Source organism: Netta rufina (assembly GCF_964035555.1).
Source record: "Netta rufina genome assembly, chromosome: 9".
NCBI classification, from domain to species: Eukaryota; Metazoa; Chordata; class Aves; order Anseriformes; family Anatidae; genus Netta; species Netta rufina.
In genome coordinates, this window is record NC_140132.1 from 26785402 (window position 1) to 26810539 (window position 25138).

The 25138-nt window shown below is 37.0% G+C and overlaps 1 protein-coding gene across 1 annotated transcript in view; it reads left to right on the forward strand.

The window, feature by feature from the left end:
- The window catches only part of WWTR1 (WW domain containing transcription regulator 1), a 67350-nt gene that overhangs the window by 23106 nt on the left and 19106 nt on the right, over nucleotides 1-25138 (forward strand). Inside the window, exon 2 of the mRNA XM_084292221.1 lies at nucleotides 16484-16620. Coding sequence (XP_084148347.1) covers nucleotides 16484-16620 — 137 coding nt within the window. The remainder of the gene's footprint in view (nucleotides 1-16483; nucleotides 16621-25138) is intronic.

Below are 25138 nucleotides of genomic sequence, written 5' to 3' on the forward strand. Positions count from 1 at the left end.
GTTGATTTTGATTGATGGCTTTCCCACTTGAGGGGGAAATGTCAAAGACGTCCTGATATCCTCATATCCTCTTTCTCTGCCCATACTGTCCAGAGTATTTTTTTTTTTTTTTTTAACAATATGAATGCGATCTAAAAGTTTAGGGGTTGTATGGTTGTTTTTTTGGGGGTGGAGGTGGTGTGTGTCTGTGTATGTTTGTTTTAAATATGTATGCATTCTCCACCAATCCGGCTGATTTTCTGCAAGATTGTCATCTGCATGTAGTTAGCTAGTGACTAGCAGGCTGATCTGAGTACAGATGCTGGTGTGGGAGGGCAGGATTCTCAAACCTTGCAAAGATGCTTGGGCTGTACAAGTCTTTCACATAACTCGATGTCTGCATCCGCATGTACATTTTACAAGTTATAAAAGCAATTTAGAAATGTTACTTCAGCCTCTGACATGTAGGCTTGAAAATATGCTTCTTATTCTACACCGTACAACACTGAAAGGAGAGCAGGAACCAAAAAAGAGTTTGATGGTTAGATTCACAGCATAAAGCGCGCTTTCTTTCTTATCCCTCTAAGCAATTCTGTACTCTACCAAAGCTTCACTCCCAGTGAAATCAAAGGATTTGCTTCCAAAAACAGCTGGTGATCTTGTAATGCAACTGTGAGCTGTCATTTTTATCCATGTCTGCTTCTTTCATTAAATAAATCTGCAAAAGTGTGATGCATCTCATCAGTGATAAGTTGACAAAACTTCAGTGCTTACTATTAAAGTTACCCTTAGCACTTCAGTTTTCATTAAAAAAGAAACAAAAAAAAAACCCTTCTGAAATACTGGGAGATTAAGGGAGGTTTGAAATTTAATATAATTCTAGCTTCCTGTTTACCACTATTGTGGTAGCTAAATAGAAATGTAAAATAATTTTCTTCTACTGAATATTGATATCTGTGATTAGAAAGAACATACACAAGTGAAGCTTGTTGAGAAACATTGTTCATTCTTCACTTCTTCTAACTAAGTCTTAGGAGAAAATGCCCTTTCCAAAATAATTTTGCCAAACTAGTTCAAGTCTTATTGACAAGATTTGTATCTTGGTCTGAAGAATTAGGGATTTGGGGCTTTAAGGGAAAACAAACTGCTGCCGTGACAGCAGAGAAAATATATTTTAGGTCCGAGCTTTGCTCTGCATCTGTTGTGCTGTAACCATTGGCATCTGTGTTAAAATATAAAGACTGCTGCAGATGAAGTTCAAAGAGCAGAAGCTGTTCTGACTTTTTCTGGAGGTTAATAAATGTACTGACCTGAAAGTTGAGTTTGTGAGAATGATGTCTGAGTGAGAGCTGCAGTACCAGGAACTGCTTTGCACAAATGTGTGTATTTTGAGCCAGAGTTTTGTTTCCAGTGAAGGCAAATCATCTGTTTGGGAAGTGTATCCCTCAAGCCAATTTTTGTTATCATTTGGAAACTCTGACCAAGCAGAACTGGAAGAAGAAATCTTGTCATAGGAAAAAGTTAGAACAACTGCTCAGCATTTGTGAAAAGAAATTCTACAGGCTGTGGTAACCTCAATTTTTTGTCCTTTTATGAAATGCTGATCCCAGTTGTACAGTATCAAAAACAAAGATGAGACCACCGATGTGCCTGCTGTGAAGTTCGGAGTAGAAATTACTTTTTTTCTGTAGCTAAAAGCCTTCTTTAAAAGTGTGCTTGAATGAGTTGCATTTGTGCAATTGATTTGCAGATCAGTTGTATTGACCTTGAAGTGCTTTACAGTTATTCTTAAAATTACAAAGAGAAGACAGTCCATGATGGTTAGTTAAATAGCACAAATATCAGAGTTTTATTGGGATTATAGATAAGATAATGATAAAGATAACTCCATATATTTTTTGATCAAATATACACTGGTACTAGGAAAAAAATCCAAATTTTAATATACATGTACACCCAAAATGTACAGTGCTCTGGAATTGTAAATGGTGAATTTTCTGACAGACTCAGAAAGCACAATGTGAAATAAAAGTTTAGGCTGCAGGGAGCTCTTGGGCTGAATTCTGCAATGCCATGCATTTCTCTGTCTCTGGCTGATGCAGTGCGATACAACCATAAAGGATATTTATTCTTACGTCCGATTTTGTTTGAGGGTGTTTGTCTAACAATCTGTTCTTACATGAGGGAGATTTTGATTATTTTCCTATAAGGGGATTCTGCATAGATACAGAGCGTTCTTTTTGTTGTTAGTGATTTGTTTTGGTTTGGTTGTTCTTACTAGAGCACAGAATATGTTAAAATATTAAAGTTTTGCCTAGAAATGCCACCTTGATGGTAAAAGAATATTTATTAGATTGGGCTCCTCCTTTTCTTGTTACAAGGTAGCACCGTTCTATATTTTGTTTAGATATACCCTGATTGCTCACAAATATGTTAACTTTTGACAGAGGTTTTCTATTGGTAAGTAAAGAGTTGCTGTCACAACAAAAGATGGTTACAGGCCTCTAGCTCAAGTGGAGGACAGTTAATTATTTTTCATTCTGCAACCTATTTAAAAATTTCTGTAACTTCATGAATCTTTAAATGTCATGTGTCCCTTTCACGGGAGCATTTGTTTTCAGATTAATACATATTTCCCAAAATAAAATAAATATGTTTTTTAATAGAATCATTAATATGTATCTTTAAATATGAATGATACAGACATTTGTCAAGCAAGCAAATATGCATTAGCACCATTATATATTGTATACATTAAAAAATCCCATAACAATGTTCTCTATAATAGTTTCATTCATTACCCTTTTTTCTTTCTCTCAAGAACTGGGATTTCATCCAAATTCTAAAGGTTAAGTTGTCAATAGAACTCAAAGGGGTTTTGTTTCCATCTGTATAACTAGTTTAAAGTCTTTTAAGTCCCCAGCATATACTCACAATAGGATCAGTCAGTTACAGGGAAGCTTAGCAGGGCATTCTTAAAGTTCTCTTCATGGTAGCAAGTAATGTTGAAACTAATTCAGTAAAAGAGCAACTCATGTCATTAAAAAGTTATTTTAATTAGTACTTAACATGGGATAATAAATATTCAAATAATTATGTAATGTTCCGGCTTCAAGATTAGAAATTACAATGAACATGCAATAGGGAAACAAAGTCCATGGTTCAGTCCATTTAATAATTACATTGTGTCTCCTCGTTAAAACTTCATGAAATTTTCATGAAACATTATCAATGTCTGAAAAAGCAAGTGCCATGAATATTACTAGCTAAATCGTCAAGTTGAGCTATGAGGTTGTTACATGTTTGTGTGCTTCTATAGTGTTATCATGAAAGATAAAATCTTTTTCTTTCCAACTGTTGAAATAAGCAGTATAACTAGAATCACTAACATACAGCTTTAACCTCTTCAGCCTAATAGGTATTCTGTCCTCTCATGTATATACTGTGTGTATGGTCTTTTATAAAATATTAGTAACATTTTGGTTTTTAATAAGACAAACTTTTTTTGCTTTCCTGATTAGCAGTGAATACTGCCAGCCAAAAATTAAAATGCTGAATTTAGAAAACAATATTTAACAGCCATTCTGGAGGATATCAAGAAGGGCCACCCTGAGTGCTTTGCAGTGGCTATAAGCATGGGCTAACAAAATGAGTTTACTCCGAAGTGCTGGTGAGCACTCTGAGTGCCATAGGCATAAGTAGTATCTCCTATATTTAAGGGAGAGGAGTTGTAAGAGATTTTTGTAGTAAAAAACTAGTATAGCATGTGGTTTTTGATATCTGGTTTTGGTATAAAACAAAAATGTCACTGTTGACTTTCATTCATCTTTCCCATTCTGCCCTCTATCAGAAATTTCTAGACCAGAGCTGAGTATGAAATAGACTGAAAGTAACCCAGCTATTTCACAGTTCAATCTATTCTGACTGCAGAGTGCTGCTGAAAGGAGCAGTCCAGCCTTGACCTTACATTCCCTTCTGCATATTTCCAAACTTTTTTCTGCATTTTGTTTTGTCTAGCATTCTTGGGGTTGCAGGGTGCACCAGATCAATTTGTTCATCCAGCTGAAAAATAATCAGCAGGGTTTGTTTCTAGAGGTTCAACAAGTTGACAGAAGGGCTTGGTCACTTCACCTTGCCCCAGCATGGTCATTAGGCCTGACACAAAGAAATGGTGAGAGGGTTCCTGGAGCTGAGAACCTGGCGGGCTGTCCCCTTCCGTATTACGATGGCCATGAAGCCAATGTTATTCTGTTAGACAAACAGAGGCTACCTGCTTGTGCTTTTTTTTTTTTTTTTTTTTTTTTTTTTTTTTAAACCAGCCTGCTGGGGTTGAATTGTGACCTTAAGATGCCTCATGTATTTTTTGTGATCTAGAACCACAGAAATTGAGAACAGACCTTAAGTCTGTTTTTTAATTTTATTTGCAGTAGTCCACGTGTCCTATGGTCTGACCCAAGGGCTTGGAACATCAAGAAACACCAGTGTTAGTCAAGTCACTAGTGTTAAGAAGCAAGCACACTGTGACCGTCTTAATTTCCTACTTCAAAGTATTGTCCCATGAAAGGAGAATCTTACACATTCGTTGCTAGCCAGCACTGTGCCATATGCCTGCAATGTGGCACTTGAGGTAGGCCAGTGTCTATGTCAGACAAATTCTCTGTGCCTGTACTGAGCCTGTTGTACACACATATGTTTTACCTACATACTCCGTTGCCAACAGAGTCTGACTCATCCTGTCTAGGTTCTTGTCTGCTATTAGCCGACATTGTGTTTTTACAGTAACTCATTATTTTTCACATATTTTCCTATAGGGGATGAAGCCAATCTAAAAATAAATGTGTATTCCACTTACTCCACTTTTACATATGAATGAAAAAGGAAATAGTATTATTCTTCAAGTACCTGGAACAGAACAAGTTCTGTCAACATTTTTATATGATATTGAAAAAATGTCAGACTAGTGGAGAAATATTTATTCTGCAGAGAATATTCATTTTTGACATGGCTGTTACAGGTGATAAAAGATAAGGATATGCTAAATATTGTTTGTGAGGATCACAACTTTTACCCATTGTTTACTACAAATTGAATCATTAAATCAAGCTTCATGGAATCATAAAATGGCTCACGTTGGAAGGGACCTTAAAAATCATCTAGATCCAACCTTCCACTAGATCTGGTTGCTCAAAGCCCCGTGTGTATTCACAAGATAGCCTAAATAAAGGCTCTATTCTTTCATCCTCTGTTCATCTATTTTAGTTCGCACTGTACAAAAAAAGGATTTTTAATCTCCATCAACCTGCATGAAAGGGTGTATATGTTTGAGAGAAAGAAGCCTGGAAGGAGCATTTTTTTTTAATATTCTACATTTAGGGAGTATAAAGCAGATTTATTCTGAAAAGCTTTTATGTCAAAACTGTTTTGGATATAGAAACATATTTATGTTTATGGTGGTATCTTTTAACACAGAGTCTAGTGTCTATTTGGCACTGAGTGAAATCACTCTTCAGAATTCATTGTCTGTGGAAACCTGAATCAGCTGTTCTTCAACTCTCTCAAATATAACTCTTTGTGAAAATCTAACCAGAGTGTATAGTCCAAGAAGAAGGATCTTCCCTATGAACATTGAGAATGCAAGATGTATACTTTTTAAAAATCTTTTCTTTATTTTTCTTAGTAAGGATTTTTCCCATCTCACAATCTGCAAGACAGCTGACAAAATTCCCCAGTCTGTTTGGCTGCTTCCCTTTTAGCATAAAGAGTGGAATTTGCATAGGATCTTCAAAATAAACTGCACTAAATGCCATCTAGAGCTGATTTTTTTTTTCAGTCATGAAGTCAAAACCATAGTGAAAGGGACTAGAGTGTGAAATAAGTTTAAAACTAAAGCAAAGGAGAAAATCTAATTGAAATTGTGACTTAAGAGTTTTGAGGGAGCTCACAAGGTAAAACCACATGGGATGTTTATCTTAGTGGACGGAGTTGGAAAGAAGAAAGCTAGTGCCTTATCTTTTTGGCACAAGTTGTTGGAAGAGAGACAGTTCAAGCACAAGTTAGATGAGCAAAGGACATGGGAAGGGGAATAAAATGAGAAATTGCTGTGACGGTAGCTGGCTCAAGCACCTTGACAGTACTAAAGTTACAGGAAGTAATTTTGAACTGAACCTGACATACCAGAAAACCAGTGAAGGTGTTTGCAGATAGAACTGATCTTGTAAAAGATACTACTATAGAAGAAGTGCTTGAAAAGATGAAGGAAAACTACTCTAATTCAGTACTCCACTGTAGAACAGGAAATGATGGACTCTCTCCTTCAGTAGCAGTTTATGGTCTGTGCTAAGGCAGTTGACAAATTTTTTTGGAGAGCCATGAATGTACCAGGGCTAAGGTGTAAAGGAAATGATTGGTATTTGTCTTCTGGTCCAAGTTGAGATGCACCTACTAGGTACCATCGTAATTAATGAGCATGCTACCACACATTATTTCTCAGTCAGTGTATACAAGATGAAGTCTTAATTTGGTTTTCAAATTCACTATTCTTTTTTTTTTTTTTTTTTTTTAATGTAAATGTACTGTAATGAATCATTTCCCAGTCAAAGAGTTGTTGAATATTTGAATTAGGCTGATTTTTTAAAATAAATTTAATTCAGAAAATAATTGGAAGGAGTTTCTCTTGATTCTTTTTTTTTTTTTTTTTCCTCCACAGAAATGTGTTTTTGTGGACTCAGGAGCACATACAAGCACACTTTCACTTAGCAATTGCCCATTGTGTTGTGGGGTAATTGTAAGCTCCATTTATCCATTTATGCAGTGGGTGCCTAAAGATCCATAGAGCACAAAGTATCCTGGACATACCTTAGCTGCTGTTGTAGAAGAAATGAGAGTAATGGTAATAATACAGGTTCATTTCATCTCTGCCTTACCACATGATAATAGATTATAAAAGATGGTTGCTGAAAAATAGGTGAGAGGATTTTGCATGTTCAAAGGCAAGGAAATCCAACTGCTTGAGCCTACATTTATCTCCTTTGTATTTATTTTTGAACAACCTATTGTACTAGCTGAGCTGAGGAGATAGCAGAGGATGGGCATGAGCAAGGTGCAGAACTGTTGGTGATGTTACGTTTGGCCTCACCAAGCATACTGCAGACAGGCAATAACCTGAAACGCTGCTCGATCTCTCATGTCATATGAAGGGCTGAATGCTTGGCACCTGTGTGGGTTAAGTTCCTACACCAGATTAACAAAAATGAACATCATTTTTTCTTTGTTAGTTGTATTCCTGCTGCACTGGGGTCATGCTGAACATGTGATCACAGCTGCTGCTGTGGGTCTTGGTCTCTCAGGGTTCTGGGTCAGCTGCCTCCTGGCACTGGTCGTTGCAACCACCAGGATCACATAAAGCGGGCCAGAGACAGTAGTGACTGCCCAGGGAGAGGAGTCACTCAATTTTGGAGCCTGGGTGTGGTCAGCTGTGGGGCAGAAATGGGAAGCTTTTCTTGTAGTTACCAGGAGCATGTCTGGTTTGTGTGAATAGTTTTTTTTTTCTTTGTAGGCATGCTTTAAAGCAAACTTCTAAGGCACCAAAAGCTGATAAACATTTTCACTTTTGCTGCTAGATCTGTCATCCTACTTGTTGCTGAAATATTGTGTGGGTTGGATCTGGCTGTAGTTCTATAGCCAGAAATTGCATTTCAGTACAGTGAGCAAACACAGAACAGACTGGGATGTTGTGGCCCCAAGGTCATTCCTTTAAAATTTCAAGAACTGTCCATTTGTCCATTTAAAAACTGCTCAAGTATGTCTGCTACATCATGCAGTGACAAAGCATTTCTGATGGAATCTTATTTGAAAGCAAACTTCTTTTTTGCCTCTTTTTTGCTTACAAAGGACAACAGAGTGAAGTTGGGCAATGATTTGGTTCTGCGTAGAGTGAAGTAAGCAGATTTCCCAATGTTCAATAATGATGGAAGTGTACGTCTGGATGTTCCCCAACACAGTATGAGTTATCATCCTGCTTGGAGAAATTAATGAGTCAGAACATACAGGTTGTTCACGTTAATGAGTCATCAACTTCCCACTTGCCCTGAAGCAGCTTTACTTTGATGTAACTCAGTCACAAAATCCCCTCTCATAGTCCCTTTGACAAAGGCCTGATAAAGAACTCTATACAAGCACTACAGTGTTAGCTAAGCTCTAAGTTTGTGTTATTTCAGGTGAGAGCACGCTTATGGAATAATACATTTCAAATCAGTTCTTTCTTTTCAATTCTCCTTTTTAAATTATTAGGTCTGAATTTGCTGATACTAGAAAAATATACGGTCATGAAGTAGAACTAGATATTAGATAAAATATTAGAACCTAGCAGTTAATAATGATAATATCTAGTAGAATAATAATTATAATAATACCTAGTAGAATTAGATGCTAGATCTAGTATTACAACCTAGTAGTTAAAAAATGCAATACACAGCAGTAGCTCAAGTTCTGAAGAACATTCTCATTTCAGAGTGAGAAGCTGACACCCAAACAGGAAACATTTACCAAAAAAAGCCTTAGGTACAACAGGAGGAACAGAATCAAAAAATCCTGGTAAAATACGGATTTACTTAAATCTGAAGTATTGCTTTTTTTTTTTTTTTTTTTTCCTAATGAGGAGACACCATTAGGATGCAATTTACAGCTTGCCAAGCTTGTGCATCATAGGACTTTGTGGTTGCAAATGGTTTTGGCAACTCGGGGCAGTGTTTGTAATAGCATATCTCTGTCATACTTGACAGATAGTTGGTATCTCTTTCAAGTTGTAAATACTTTACTTTCTCTGATTTCAGTAGGAAGTGTTAACCCTCAGCTAAGCATTCTTGAAAATTATATTTTCAAAACTTCGCTAATAAAGACCCCCATCAGTTTTCCATGTGATTCAGAAAGAAGTTAAAATGAATGTCTCTTCTTTCCCACTGTGCTTAATTATGAGTAAAGACCTTGTTGAGAAATAGTCTGCTCTGATGCTAGGATTTATAATGATAGGAAAAGCAAAGATTGCTTGTGAAAAAAAAAAATTGAAAGTGAGAACTTCAGCATGTGTTTTGGGGCTACCTTGTCAAGTACTTGAATGCTCCCCAAATCAAAATTCCATAAAAACAAGCCTTTAAAGTTCATTACATTTCTGGTTAGCAGTTCTCTGTATCTCATACTAAAGCTTCAATTTTATTGGTTAGCCAAGATATCCTTAGAGTTTGGGGCTCTTCCTCTTTAGATTCATACACAGGTAATGGAGACATATATCTTCACAATTTATAATAAGAAACCGTTTCACCAATTCTTTCTCAAACTCCTAGACTGTTTGGATAGTATGTATTGATGATGAACAGAAAATGGCATGCAATAAAAGATTGCATTGGATTGCGGCACTCATAAAATTGGTCTTTTTCAGAATTGTTCCAACCTTGAGTTTCATGTTCATCTTTAGTTGAGCACTTGATACAAGAATACCTTTTTAAGAAAATGTATGTGAATGCAATCAGCATTTTTTATTCATATACATTTTAAAACAAAAAATGTGTTATTGTTCCATCTTGTATTTTCATAACAATTACAAGAGAAATTGAAATATATAATTTAATATATAATTTACATAACTTTGGAGCTATTTTATGAAAACCGTTAATCAATTAAAAATTTATTATAATCCACAGACAAATGTGCAAAAATTAAAAGTATAAGGAAGAAGAATTTTTTCTATAGTTGCTGTTTTAGGGAAGTGAAGGCAGATTCTTCAACAGAATATATCTATTAGGACTGAATGACAGAAAGATGTTTTCATAGTATTTATTAATGTTGACAGATTTAGTAGAGTGTCTTTCTGTATAGGTTTCACCAGCGTGCAAGTAGAGTATCTTTCTGTATAGGTTAATTCTGTTGCACCAGAATGAAATGCTTAAAGTGATTTATAACAATATAATTCCATTGTTAAAACTGGTAAAGCTATCGTACAGACAAGGCCTTAGGGGATACTTAGGTCAGAGTTTTAATTCACTGGTGCCTAATTCTCAGTGATACTGGAGGTTAAATGCTTAATTTTTCATCAGTACCAGTGTAAAGCTCAGATTCTGGAAGAAGCAAAAGTTCTGTAGTCTTCCAAGGCTTGTCATCCATTCAGTATAGTTTAGCAATGAAGACAAGATTTCCTGTGTATATTATTTACCTTTGTCTGAAGCTTTGTTTTCTGTCTCATTGTTACAGGCTATGTGATGTATGCCAAGAAAAAAATACTTATGGGATTAGTATTTCTAGAAATAATAAAATAAGAAACAGATGGATTGATACAATCCCAGATAAGGATGTTTAGTTGTTTTCTCCATAGTGTTGTTTGTTTGTTTTTGTGTATAGAATCACTTAAATGGTTTTCATTAGAATGAAATTTCACATAGAATCATAGAATTGATCATATAACCATAGACTGGTTAGGGTTGGAGGGGACCTTACAGCCCACCAAGTCCCAGCCCCTGCTATGGGCAGGGACACCTCCCACCAGAGCAGGCTACACAAATCCCATCCAACCTGGCCTTGGGCACTGCCAGGGATGGGGCAGCCCCAGTTTCTCAGGACAACCTGTGCCAGGGTCTCACCACCCTCACAGTGAAAATTTCTTCCATCTAAATCTACCTGCTCTCAGGTAAATTACCCCTTGTCCTATCATTACATGCCCTTCACAGAATCACACAGAATCACAGAATTTTCTAGGTTGGAAGAGACCTCAAGATCATCGAGTCCAACCTCTGACCTAACGCTAGCAGTCCCCACTAAACCATATCCCTAAGCTCTACATCTAAAAGTCTTTTGAAGACTTCCAGGGATGGTGACTCCACCACTTCCCTAATGTAACAAGTCTCTTTTTATCTTTCTTTTAAGTCCCCTCTAAGTACTGGAAGGCTGCTATCAGGTCTCCCCAGATTCTTCTCTTCTCCATGCTGAACAACCCCATCTCCCTCAGCTTGTCTCCACAGGAGAGGTGTTCCAGCCATCGTTATGCCTTCTTCTGGGCCTGCTCCAGCAAGGAGCAGAATCACCTCCCTCGACCTGCTGGTTGCACATTTTTGATGCTGCCAGGATACAGTTCATTTTCTGGGCTGCAAACACACACTGCCAGCTCATTTCCAATTGTTCATCCACCAGTATCCAGAAGTCCTTCTCCATAGGGGCTGTTCTCAGTCCATTCATACCCCACTCTCTACTGATGTTTGGGATGCCCTAGCCCAGCTGCAGCACCTTGCACTTGTATGCGTGAAATTATTTTTCCAGGCAGGATTAAACTAAAGAGAGGTAAAAGGGTGTGGTTTAACAGTCAAAAATCCTGCTTTTCTGCCACTAAGGAGCCGCATTCCCTCCCCCTTCATTGTGCAGCCCTAACAGCTGTTTGGATGAGGTTCCACCAAAAATAGAATTGGCAAAAGAGAAAAGAAGAAATTATTAGCCAAAAAAGCATCATACTTTCAAAAAAGCAAAAGAGTCCTGTGGACAGTACAGAGCTAGATGCTCTGTTTACAGCTGCTCAGTGTGACTGAATCTGGCCTGGCTGCTCCATATAGCAGAGTTACCGAATGTTTATAGTAGGCTTGTAAGTGGGAGCCATGGGTCATCTACTGGTCTTAGGCTGGTGGCTGCCTGTTGATGGATTTCAACAGTGAAGATCCTGAATTTTAGGGCAGCATTCTACATGCTGGTGTTTGAAATCTATCTGTAATGTTCAGTGTTTTACCTGCTGGCCTTTAAGGAAAAAGAGATGGTTCTGAATTTAATTTTATCAGTTCTAATACCCAGGAGGCTGTAAGAATGTAAAAATAAAATAAAATATTTTATTTTATTCTCCTATATAAACGAAAACATACTAGGTCAAATTCTGTTATCAAAGTATAAATCCAATAATTTGAAGTGGAGTGAGCCAGCACCCGTTTCTGCAAAGGTTTAATGTAACCTTTTCCAATACCTGTGTAGAAATAAAGGGAGAATGTTTACATAAACAGTGGAAATTTTGGCAGGGCAGAAGGCTGCTCTGGCCTGTAAGCAAGCCTTTTAGTTTAGAGTCTCAGTGCATTCAGTTAGGGCATTGTTGGTTTCCTGGTTCTGTTTTCTTAAGTTGTTAGCCACTTGGGGATCCCAGCTATGGCTGTTGAGAGCTTATCGTGTTTACACAGAAAAATTCCTGTGATGTTGTTAGTTTTTAATGCAGTTAAATCTGTGCAGATAGATCTATGATCCTTATGTTTTTGACCTTTTTTTCAGTTCTTTTTTATGTTAAGAAGTATTGCCGAACGGCTGATGCTGCCCTGCTTCTTACATGTGTGATTACAGTACAGATCGTTTTCTTTATAAAAAGGAGAAAAGAGGTGTTGAACAAAAGCAGTATTAGTTTTGAACTACAATTTCATGACCAGTTGCTTTGTATGGTGATTTGCACATTTTTCTCTTTTCTTATAAGTATTTCCCTGTCAGAACAGGCTGCATGAATTTATTAAGACCTTTTTGAATTTATATTTTTACTTCAAATGAAAAATAAAATCTGCAGGTTATGATAACTTCTGTTTAAAGTGAAAATATACAATCTAGGAAAACAGTAGATTAGAAAATACTGTCTTGTTCATAGATGCTAAATGATGATGTGTTTCTCCATGTTTTTGTGTTGCCTTAATTCTGTCTGCCTTGTGGTACCTATAACTAAGAAAAGACACACATTTCAGAGAAAGCAAATAGCAGAGCTTATAAACCTTTATAGGCTGGACATTTTGAGTAGGAATGTTAAAAAAAAAAAAAAAAAAAAAAAAAGAAAAGAAAAAGAAAAAAGGAAAGGATGGAGAATTGGTTCATGGAACTACATAGAAAAAAAATCCTTTACAGAACTAAAGCTCATTTTATCCTAATTTGGTCATCAGAAACAAAGTGTTTCCACATGCAGTGTTAGGTCAAATGTGTTCATAAAAGAGTAACTATAGCTTGATTGTGTGGCATTTCAAGTATATTAGCATAGTACTGTTCATATTTTTTTTGTTTTCAAAGTCACTATATGGACAATGTTTTGCTGACCTTATGATAATATCATAAGCACTATGTCAGCACTATGTAAACTGTATTGCTGAAGAATATTTGTAATGACTTCTGTCAACAAAACTCTGTATGTTCTTGTTTTTACTTTCTAAAGATACTCAATAAATACATTTTTTTTAATTATTTCAGTAGAGTGAACCCAGCAAGCCCGTATTAAAAATGCAAGACCAAAAAAAATTGTAGTTATGATAACTGACTACCAACTGCAACCAAGCACTCCTGATATCATGTTCTTTTCTAAATATCTGCTGTGCTGTGAGGCTGTGCAAAATTATTACCCACCTTCCATCATCATGTGTGGCAAAACTTCTAGTGACTTCAGTTTTTCAGGATCAAGGCCTAAGTGAAGATTTCTATCTCTTGATCAATATCTGGTTTTGCTACTTGCTGACCTATTTTACAAAGAACAGCAGATTACTTTTTGCTTTTCTCTATGCTGCATTTTCTATACAGTAATAGCAGCATTGAGATGTTTATATATAAAGTATTTTGTGTTATAAGTAACATCTTTCAATTCTTGCATGTAACTAAATATAAAGTGCAGAAAAGAAGGTAGCAAGAAAGAAACATTGGAACAAACAGTGCATGTTCTAGTGGTTCGTTAACTCCAGTTGCATGAATTTTGTGGTCATCTGAGTTCATTGAACAGATTTCCCAGCTGCATTCTGCCCAGGAGATAAAGGCCCTTTCTCTTGGATGCATCCCTGAATATGGTGTTTCAGAGCTTCTTGGAGCCTCTTCAAGGCTAGACAAGTGTAGCTTCCAGTGTGGAGTTCTTCACTGAGCAAGTGACTGTCCATTTATTCAGCAGGAGGTAGTCCAGGAAAATGATAAGGATGTTTTGAAGTCAGCGTGGGTCATATTTGGGCTACTAGGTAGTCTTGTTCTCCTTTCCTAAATGCTTAAAATGAAAGGATCCTCGAATTGTAAGTACAAGTTCACATGCATGACACTGCACGTGTTCATAGCTCTCCCCCAAATCAAAAAATGAGTGATCATATTTTATTGTCTTTTAATGTCCATGAAATAGGAGGATGTTAAAGCTGAAAGGAACTTTGGTGATAAAACAGAATTTCAAAGCTGACCATTTTGGTATTCTATTGTGTTTTTAAGAGCACTTCAGTTACTGCTCATTGTACGTGATTGGCAGTTGTAGTTAAAGGTTTCAGATTTGTAGTTAGAGTGAATAATATGTTCAAACAAGTTACTGATTGCTTAATAAATATTTTAACTTGTGCTTCAGATTTTCCTAACAGGAATTTATACTTTCAGTTTCTACAGACGAATGTTACAGGAGAAAAAAAAAAAAAAGTCTGATTTAATTTGAATGTTTTTTCATTAATTTAAACAGGGTTTACATGTAAAAAATGTTTGAGAGTGAGAGATCTGTTTTGATACAAGCTATGTAAAGGCAGTATTTATTTAATCATTAAAGCTCATGCTTAAAAGAAATGTTTCACTATTTGGGGAATAATCTTTTCTATTATATTTGTTTATGGTATTTGTGTTGGTATTCCAAAATTCATAGCTTTGATTAAGTGTAGCTTCTTTTTTTGAATTAAAATGCCAGAGAAACAAAACAATGGAACTTAAAAAAAATATATATAACTTTCATCTCATTTATACACAATTAGTACTTCAGAAAACATTGTCCAGTCTATTGGTATACCAGCATCTTTAGTTCAGAATGACATTTTATAATTTTGGATGAAAGATCATTTAATTGAGCGGGATACAAGAATTCTTGTGAATTAAAAAAGAAATGGTTTCAATGATAATAACAATGATAACAAGTAGTAAATATTCCAGAAGCTATGAAGAAATGAAGAGACTTAACTGCTTAGGACCTAGGGTTTAGACAAGCATAGAAGTGAAAGTGTGATCTTTGGTTGCAGTTTTGTAACTGTACATTAAATGTAAAATATTAAGAAAAGGAAATGGCCACAGACTAAATAAAGACCGTGTTGCTTTCTTCTGTTCTTTAAAAAATGTCTTGGGTTGAGGGGAGGTTGTATTTTTTTGTTTTTTCCTGCTTGTAATTCACATTATTTGGTAATACCACAGACTGACTGTAAAGAGTTTGGATATGTTAACATGGCAGTAGATGGAAACTTGCTTGTGAAATACTGGTGGCCAACTGAGTCTGAAGCTCTGAGGTGGTCACAGCGTTAATGGCAGTGCTACCATAGGTAAAAATAGCAATGCGAAGTTTTGAGTTAGAGTTCGGTAAAGATGAAGTTAGACATTGCTTTTATGAAAGGTGGATTAGAATGGTTTTCCATACACAGAGCATTTAAAAGTTTTATCCTTCTTTACATGTTCTACTAAAAGACTTTCCTCTTTTAAAGTTTTCTAGAAGGAAAAAAAAAAAGAGGAAAACCTATTTGAGTACAAAAAGTAATTTGTGATCTGTTGCCTGGTTAGTCAGTTGGGCAAAAAGCTGGATGTGCCAAGATGGAACCACATGCAAACAGAGCATCACTAGGTATATACCAGACCGGTGATTTGGTGATTGCTTTAAGGTGATTCCTTTGTTGTTTTTTTTTCTTATTTGTCTTTCTCTTGTTTCAAATCGAATACATGCTGATACTTAAAATCCTTGTCCTGTTAAGTTACTGTCTAAACTGATACATTTCAATGAAAACACAGTCCCTTCACAATACTTTATTCTGTAGCAAAAAAAAATTTGTAGAAATGACAGGTTTTAGTTACCTCACTGTATTTTTCAGTGTAATATGGGTACATGAGGCTTTATGTAACTAGAGTGGTGGGTGCATTGTTGACCCACATTGTCTATCTTTCAGTAAAAAATGTTAGTGCCTTTACAGAGAAATTAGCAGTTACACATTAGTCAATAGGACATAATCTGCCCCTTTTGGCAATGAGAATATATTCTGATATTCTTGGAGACATATGGACAGACTAGTTTTTCTGGGCTGGTAAGGAATAAAGCAATCAGATCTAGCAAAACACGTTTTCAAAACTCAGCAAAATGACCAACTATTGGTTCATGAATAATGGCCTTGTATATGAGTGTAGAGAAAAAGATGGCTAGATCAGGAATAAAATTTTTGGATAATTAAATAGTCTGGAAGATAAATGTCTATTACAGATTTTCAAAATCACAATGGATATCCCCATTTGTTCAAGTAAAAGTAACTGATACATGAGTAGCATATGAAGTACTAGAATGGCAAAGGGTAGAAGATCAAAAGAAAAAAAAGTTCAAGGGCTAAAGAAATGACAAGATGGTAGATAATTTCAAATGGTTTGGGGTGAGATAAGGGTAGAAAGATACAGGATAAGAAACACAAATAGGACTTTCATGGCATTATGCATTACCATGTATGCAATACACTTGGGCATTTTCTGTTAAACTTATGCTTTATCTTTACTTTCTCAGTCACATAGAAAAAATTACAACTTGGCAAGATCCTCGAAAAACAATGAACCAGCCACTGAATCACATGAGCCACCATCCCGCAGCTACTTCCACACCTATACCGCAAAGGTCTATGGCAATGTCTCAGCCAAATCTCGGTGAGTACTGGATGTCGTTTCTGTGGTGGAAATTCAAACAAGAAAGGAGGGCTACCTTTTACGAATTTGTTTGCCAAATTAATTTTTGGTCCAAAATAGGTAGCTCCGATTCTGCTATCAAGCCAAACAGTATGTTCTCTACTTTCTTGTTTTTTCCTTCTGCAGAGTTGGCAGCAAGTGAATTTGCACTGCTTGAAGTGTTTGAAGTTCTGACATTTCATGCATTTTATTTTAGAGCTTCTGTGAAAAAATTTTGATGTAGTAGTGAACATAGTAAAATAAACTCTTCCTGTGCTTTTTCATTCAGAGATGGTATAAAGCCTCTACAAGCCTACTATATCATTTTCAAAGCTTACTGCATTAAGTCCTGCATTAAGAAATCTGTCTCTAGTCTTTCCTGTGTTTCTTCAGGTTAGGGGTTGTAGCTGTTTTTGTTGTTTGTTTGTTTTGCATAGTTAGGTTCTGTAATGGAATCTACTTGCAGAATACTAGAAATTTATTTTGCAGTAAGAATTAACTGAAGACCTTCTGTAAGTTGTGTGGTTTTGTTGGTGTTCCTGCTTAGCACTTCAAGGTTAACTTTAAGCATCAACTTATGTTCATCTGAAGTTGCCTGTTATAAATCTTAGTGAAAATAAAACCATGAAAATTCTGAAAATATTAAAGAAAAAATGTAAATGGAAGAAAACCTTTTTCATGTATAATTAAGAATGACATTTTTTCTGTAATTTTTTGCTTCTGCAGCTCAAAGCCCAGTAGTTTTAACTTCTCTAGCTCTCAAGAAAATGAGGAACAGATAGGACAGCTTACAGGCTCAAGATCACAAAACTGGGTCAAATAGGCAGTCATAAAACCACAAACCTGATTCTTGTTCAAGTTAATTTTGTTAAGTGGATCTCATAATTTCATGATTACTCATTTGCAGTTCATTGGGGTTGTCTCTTCACATTTACCAAGAAAACTTGAGAAAACATTTGGTTGATGATAGTCACCGATAGCAGTAATACAAACTGCATTTTTATTTATGTCTTGAATTTATACTAAATATCTAGATTGTTCCCTGAAGCAGATCATTTTAGTTCATACTTTCTCTCAACAACTGTCCTGCTTGTCTGTATTCACTACAAAGGCATTGCTGGTTACGCTATGTGAGTCAGCACATAGCAGCAGGTGGTCATCATAAAAAAGCTGAGTGGTCATCGTAAAAAAATGAAGTAAAGAATGAAAGGCTAGGGTGTACTGTAGGCTGTCATACTACATGGCAAAACTAACAGTTGGTCTGCACGTTATTTCAAACCACAACTGCTTTATGTTGATCTGGCCATCCTAATTTTGAAATGGCCAAGAGGTAAGAGTAGAACAGGGTTTTTTTGTTTGTTCATACCATCTCCTCAGCTTACATTGACATCTGTTCACTATAATTAAGAAACAGAGGAAGTCCCGTAAATTAGCACGCTGTTCAACAAGCTTTTTCCCCCAATGCATCAATGGAAGTGAAGTGAGGTTAATCAAAGACAAATTGTGTACTGAAATACTTGCATATTGAAGCTTGGAGGAGGGTATTTCTCCTCCAAGAGATTTCTAATCATACAAATGATTAGAAATAGAAGCCAATATCTAATTAAGAGTCTGTTCTTGAAGGGACTTCAGATGCCCAACAGGGTTAATTCCACAGACTTGAAAATCTGTCACATCAACTACAGACAATATTTTATTCAGTATCCTTCACATTATAGACAAGGTACTGTTGTTGTTAGGTATTTATACGGTGCTTAGTATAGTGGTTCTGGTCTGCAACCAAATTAACTAAACATTAGCCCACTACAAAGATACAGAAATTTCCATAATGTCCATATTTATTTAGTCAAGAAAATATTTTATCAACATGTTTTGGTGAGCTTTTCCTTGTTCCTTTGGCTTTCTAAAGGAATGCTGTGACACTTCTTTGGAAGCAAAAAACTGGTTATGCAGTAGAGTAACACTTTCTGCACCCTGTTATTAAATTCAGCATCACTGTGCATGATTTTTCAGTCCACCACCTGCTTGAACATACCAAGTATAACATTATTTTTTTAAAAAACAGAACAAAAGATTTTATTTAGAAATTGTGGATATATATATAAACACTTACATATACATCATCACAATCTTGTAATTTCTGTGTGTACTTATAAGTACTTACATATCTGTACAGGATGCAGTAGCTTCTCAATTATTCATGTGACCGTTTAAAATACGTATGAGTGCAGTTTCTGGTGTTAAAGTAGAACATCTCTGTTTTGAAATTATCCTGGCCAAAAGGAGGGGGGATACCTTTCTACTCTTCTGTGATACAAAAGTTTAACTTCTGAAGTTGTTTTCTTGGGTCTGCTCAGACTCTGAACTGAGCAGCAATTCTTTGGTCTGGTGGTGAGACCTCTAGCCAGAAGTGATTGTGCCAACATCCTTCAGACATCAGAGGAAAAATGGAAACTGAATAACAAGTTAAACTCTTCTGGACATAATTTGTAACTTTTTAGTAATTGAAGTCTATGCATCTGTCTTTTGCCTTCACATTTTTTGGTACTGTAGGAATTTAAAAAGTTTTCTTTTGAAGATGTGCCACCTACAAGAAAACGATCTAAGTATTCCAGGTCTGCATGCTGGTCTGCACTTTCAATTACTAACACGTGCTTTCCTTGGTATTCTTCTTATAAAGAGATGGAAAATACTTTGTGTTCTGTACAGCTTGTTGCTTTGGTTTATAAACTCCTTTCAGCAATACTTGCTGGGAAGTGTACAAAGGCACTTATAAACATTCTGTCAAAAGCACAGTGTGGCTAAGTGATACCACATTGTAATATGCTTATGCTTGAGACAGAGAGAAACCTGTAGTGAGAATTCACTCAAATTGGTAGACATACCTTAAAAAATCTGCTGTACTTTTCTACATTCTTACTGCAGATCTGTTATTTCTGTTCTGAGCAAATGGCTTAGAACATTAGCATAATGGCTTTCTTATAACATTAGCAGTGTTTGTTTTCTCACCAACATTTAAAGCATTGCTTTTTAAATGTTGTATAACAAAGGCATCTGAAGGCATTTCTTTCTTTGATGCATCACGTTAAGTTTACGTAAAACTAATAATACATGGTAGGTGAGTTTCTGTGTTTACTTACAAAAGACCACAAAATTCAGTGAAGTTTCTTGAATGGAAAGGGAAATTTGTCTCTGATACTGAAAGCATATTGTTGCAGGTTAGCAAATACTCAGACTTGTTCGGTCTAACCTTTTTAAATATTTTACCTTTGTTGTTTTTCTAAGGAAAGGGCAAAATTAACAGCAGTCTTTTAACTATTTTGTTGTTGGAATGCCAGATGGAAAATGATCAGCCTCTGACTGAAGACAACCAGAAGCACTGCATTTTTTATTTCTTCATGAGTACTTCATAAATGCTATTTACTTCAGTTCTGAATCTGCACATGGATATGTTGTCTGCCCAGTCTAAAACATGGCCTTTTCCAACTGATTGATAAACTATTACGTACCTACTACCAGTCAGCTCCGTTAGTGTTTTAGAATCAGACCCTGTGTGGAAGGAGAAGTATTTGTGCAGCCTCGTTTTTGGCACCAGATGTAGATCCCTGAATTAGGAGACTAAGCTCCATGGGCTTCCTGTAAATGAAAGGAGGCAGAGAGCAGCTGCAGTGCACCCAGTTTAATGATCAAACTACTGCCTCACTTAAGTGACTAAACTGTTCTCTGTAAATGCCTAAGTCCAAGGTAAGGAAGCTAGTCTGCGTTAATGGCAGTCACTGGAAAGTCACTGAAAAGAGATGGCAGTATGTGTTTTGTGTGTGTGTGTGTGTTTTTTGGTTTGGTTTGGTTTGTTTCTTTGTTTTTGTGTAGCAAAATTTAAGGGAAAAAAATAGATCCTTATAAAAGTTTGTCTTTTGCAATTATTTTTAATTAAATTCTGATTGTTTTGTAGTTTTTCTCTATTCTACATTATGCAACGCTCAGAAACATTTTTATTTTCATCCTGATGCCTTCAGACTGTTTTAAAGAGATTTCTTTTGTCATTGTAGTTTTGCGTGATTGGTGAGAACAGCCTGATCTTCATTTAAATGCTTTTTAAATTTTACAGTTTGCAAGTTATTCTGAAAACAAACAAAACAAAACAAAAAGCTTATAGTTTTCTGTAATGTCTTCTGTATCAATTGACTTGAATTTATAGGTGTGAGTTACTTCAAAAACCTCGTTACTTAAAAACCTTAGCCATCACAGAACAATTCAGGTGGGAAGGGGCCTTGAGAGGTCTGTAACTGAACCTTGTGCTCAAAGCAGTCAGCTTTGAGGTCATACCAAGCTCCTCAAGACTTCATGCAGTCAGGTCTTGAAAACCTTTGTGACAGATTTGAGGTTCCTGGTGCAGTTCTTAGCTTTCATTAGACTGGAGCCTGGCAACATAAATAAAATGAGTGCTGAATGGTAGAGTTTTAGAATGTGTAATATGTACATAATAATAGACAGTGATTTCTGGCAGAGGAAGAAGGTTGCTATATATACTTTTGTCTGCTCTTGATACCTGCACTTTCACCTGATTATATAATGTGTAAATACAGACTGTAAGAAAAATAAAACATCGTGGCACATCTGTGGTAGAAGCTGGTAATATTATCTCCATTTAGTAGGTCAGGTTTTTCAGGCATAAGACAATGGAAGGCCCAATGTTAATCTGTTCATGGTCAACGTATGCATTGATTCTGAGATGAACCATACTAACTTACTGAGTTAAACTCCAAATGGAGAATTGTTTGATTTTTTTTTTCTTCCTACTGAAGAAGAGAAAGCTTCTTGCCTTAGAAGCTTACTCTGTCAATCAACTCTACATAGTTGGACCAGGGATCCAGAAGGGAGGTTAGACCAGGTGATCCAGAAGTCCGTTTCAACCTCAGCCATTCTGTGATTCTGTGATGAAATTCCACCAGTAGATATGATCCAAGTGATATGAGCAGGATACTTTTAACTATTAAATACACTGGTTCTGTAATGTGAAAGCCATTATGTATTACACAATAGAGTTTAATGTGGAGAATCTCTTACACACTGACAACTGTTTCTGTTCTAGAAATTCATCCACAAATCTAAAAAGTTTAGCTTTCAGCTGTATTGCTCTAGGTAATTGAACTGGGTCTGGACAAACAGGTTTTATGGCACTTTGCATCTGCTTTCCTTTTTTTTTTTTGAGTCAGTCAGGAAATCCAACCAATAAAACAATGCAGTATACCTGTTTAAGAGCAATAAACACATGAAGCAAGGTTTCCATATCCTGCCAGGATAAAAGAGGTGTAGCTACTATTGTTTGAAGATGATAAAATACAGTTCTGGTTACTGTGTCAAAGTGATCTGGAGATAGGAAACCCCTAAGGTGTTTAAAAACAGTCAGTATGTATTTTAGTGACAACTATCATACATTAAATGGTCTAGATTTTGCAATACATCGTTTGCATTGGCTGGAAGTGTGGCAACAAGTAGGTAATATTGACAGGAACACATTTTCCCCCTCTGTAGCCCATACCCACACACCACCTACATGGTGGAAAGGCTTCCTGTTTCAGGTCATTTTTAATTACCGGACATCCTGAAAGAAGCTGACACAACCCAGTTATGGTCAATGTGAATAATTTTGGCACCTGCTTCTGGTTAATAAAATAGTTCTTACAGGAGAGCTGGATTTGTTGTAGGGGACTAGTACATTCTGTGGGAATATCAGTTTTGCAACACAGCTCTGGGAAAGACTTTTCTTTGTTGTTATTTATAATTAAAACCAACAACTGATTTCAAATTGAGAATTTGCATGTGTTTTGAAGACAGAGGCTAGCAGCTATACAGATTAACAGAAATTAACTTCAGTATCAGGTAAATTAAATTCAGATGTGTGTATGACACACAGAATCACAGAATGTTAGGGATTGGAAGGGACCTTGAAAGATCATCTAGTCCAATCCGTCTGCTGGAGCAGGAACACCTAGATCAGGTCACACAGGAATGCCTCTAGGTGGGTTTTGAATGTCTCCAGAGAAGGAGACTCCACAACCCCCCTGGGCAGTCTGTTCCAGTGTTTTGTCACCCTTACTGTGGAAAAAGTTTCTTCTCATGTTTAAGTGGAACATCCTGTGTTCCAGCTTGCACTCACCGCCCCTTGGCCTATCATTAGATGTCACCAAGAAGAGCCTGGCTCCATCATCACACTCACCTTTACATATTCATAGACATTAATAAGGCCACCCCTCAGTCTCCTCCAAGCTAGAGACCCAGCTCCTTCAGCCTTTCCTCATAAGGGAGATGCTCCACCCCCTTAATTAACCTTGTGGATCTGTGCTGGACTCTCTCAAGCAGTTCCCTGTGCTTCTTGAACTGAGAGGGGCCCAGAACTGGACACAATATTCCAGATGTGGTCTCGCCAGGGCAGAGCAGAAGGGGAGGAGAACCTCTCTCAACCTACTAACCACAGCCCTTCTGATACACCCCAGGATGCCAATGGCCTTCTTGGCTACAAGGGCACAGTGCTGCCTCATGGTCATCTGGCTGTCCACCAGGACCCCCAGGTCCTTTTCCCCTATGCTGCTCTCCAACAGGCCAGTTCCCAATTTATACTGGTGCCTGGAGTTGTTCTTACCCAGGTGCATGACTCTACACTTGCCCTTGTTATATTTCATTCAATTTTTCCCTGACCAACTCTCCAGCTTGTCTAGGTCTCACTGGATGGCAGCACAGCCTTCCGCCATGTCAGCCACTCCTCCCAGTTTAGTATCATTAGCAGACTTGCTAACAGTACGCTCTATTCCCTCATCTAGTTGTCAATGAATATATTGAGTACCTTGTCCCATGAGATTTCCCCTAGCAGTTGGTTGAAAAGGCCAAACTTCGCCCTAATGAATTCCACGGTTGTGATTCTGGTTTGTATTCTGTTTCTGCCACATGAGATCCCAAACTCCACCATCTCATGGTCACTGTAACCAAGGTTGCCATCAACCTTCACTGCTTCAGCCAGGCCTTCCTTGTTAGTGAGGACAAGATCCAGCGGCGCTCCTCTCCTAATTGGCACACCCACCATTTGCATCAGGAATTTTTCATCAATGCACTGGAGGAACCTCCTGGACTGCAGATGGATGGCTGAGTAGGCCTTCCAGCAAATGTTAGCATAGTTGAAATCCCCGAGGATCTGTAATCAGGATCTGTAATCATAAGGCTGCTATCAGCTGCCTGTAGAAGGCCTCATCAACTTCCTCATCCTGATCTCGTGGTCTGTAATAATAGACACCCACAACAGTATCACCCATGCCAGCCTGTCCCTTAATTCTCACCCACAGACTCTCAGCTCACTCCTCATCTGGCCCTGGACAGTACTCAATACAAGTAAGCACTCATATAAAGAGCAACTCCACCACCTTGCTTGCTGGCCTGTCTTTCCTGAGCAGGACATAACCATCTATGACAGTCATGTGAGCTGTCCCACCATGTAATTGCCACCTCTGTAATTGCCACGGGATCATAATTTCCTGATTGAACAGGGATTTCTAACTCCTTTTCTCCTTTTGCCTATTCCCCATACTGCATGCATTGGTGTACAGGCACTTCAGGGAGTAAGCTGAGCACGATGATTTCACCCTAGGGACTGCATGGTCCTAAGACCTCATGGTCTCCCTCAGTGCTACAGCACGGCCCCACTGGTGCAAGCCCAGCTACAACCCTATCCATCTTCGAAGCTGCTTTAAAGTTCTCCAAATGAACCCTGCTAATTCCTGTCCCAGAACCCATTTGCCCCTGTGAGATAAACCTTTCCTGCCTATTACACAGATAAAGACCTTTACACCAGCAGCCAACTGTCTAGTAAATCTGAAATGTTAAAAGTTGATGTGTTTAAGAAATGTTGGTATTTTTTTTCAAAATCTAGCAGTTTTTAATTTCAACATCAAGAGGTTCCTGTTGTTGTAAGCATTTCCCTTCAGGGTTAATAATAATCTAAACACGTGCTAGTGAAAGACTAGTCATTTTCACAGTTGAAAACTAGATGGAATGTAAAAGCTAAAGATTTCATGAAACAATTGAAAGCAAAAAAAAATATTTAATACATATTTTAAATAATAAAGGTTATCAATAATTGGTCATTAACATCAATGCTGTCCTTCCTCAGTCAAGCATTCCCCACTGTTATTTGTTGTTTTTTATTAGGTGATTTAAAAGGAAGTACCTAAGTTCCTACATAGTCAATCTGTAAACTTCGAAATAATTTCCTGCTAAATCATAGCTTTGATGCTGCACCTGCATTTATTTTATTTTATTTTTTTAATCTTGACACATTGAAGACAGGAAAAAGTAGTTACATGTGCATATCATAGAAATGAACATTACGATTCAAACTGTGAGAAATTTCTGCATAGCTATTTTCTGCCCAGAAATCTGAATAATGGACTCTATATGTACTGGGTCCATAAAGAAAGTACAACTGCTTAGTACAACTTTTTGGTTTAAT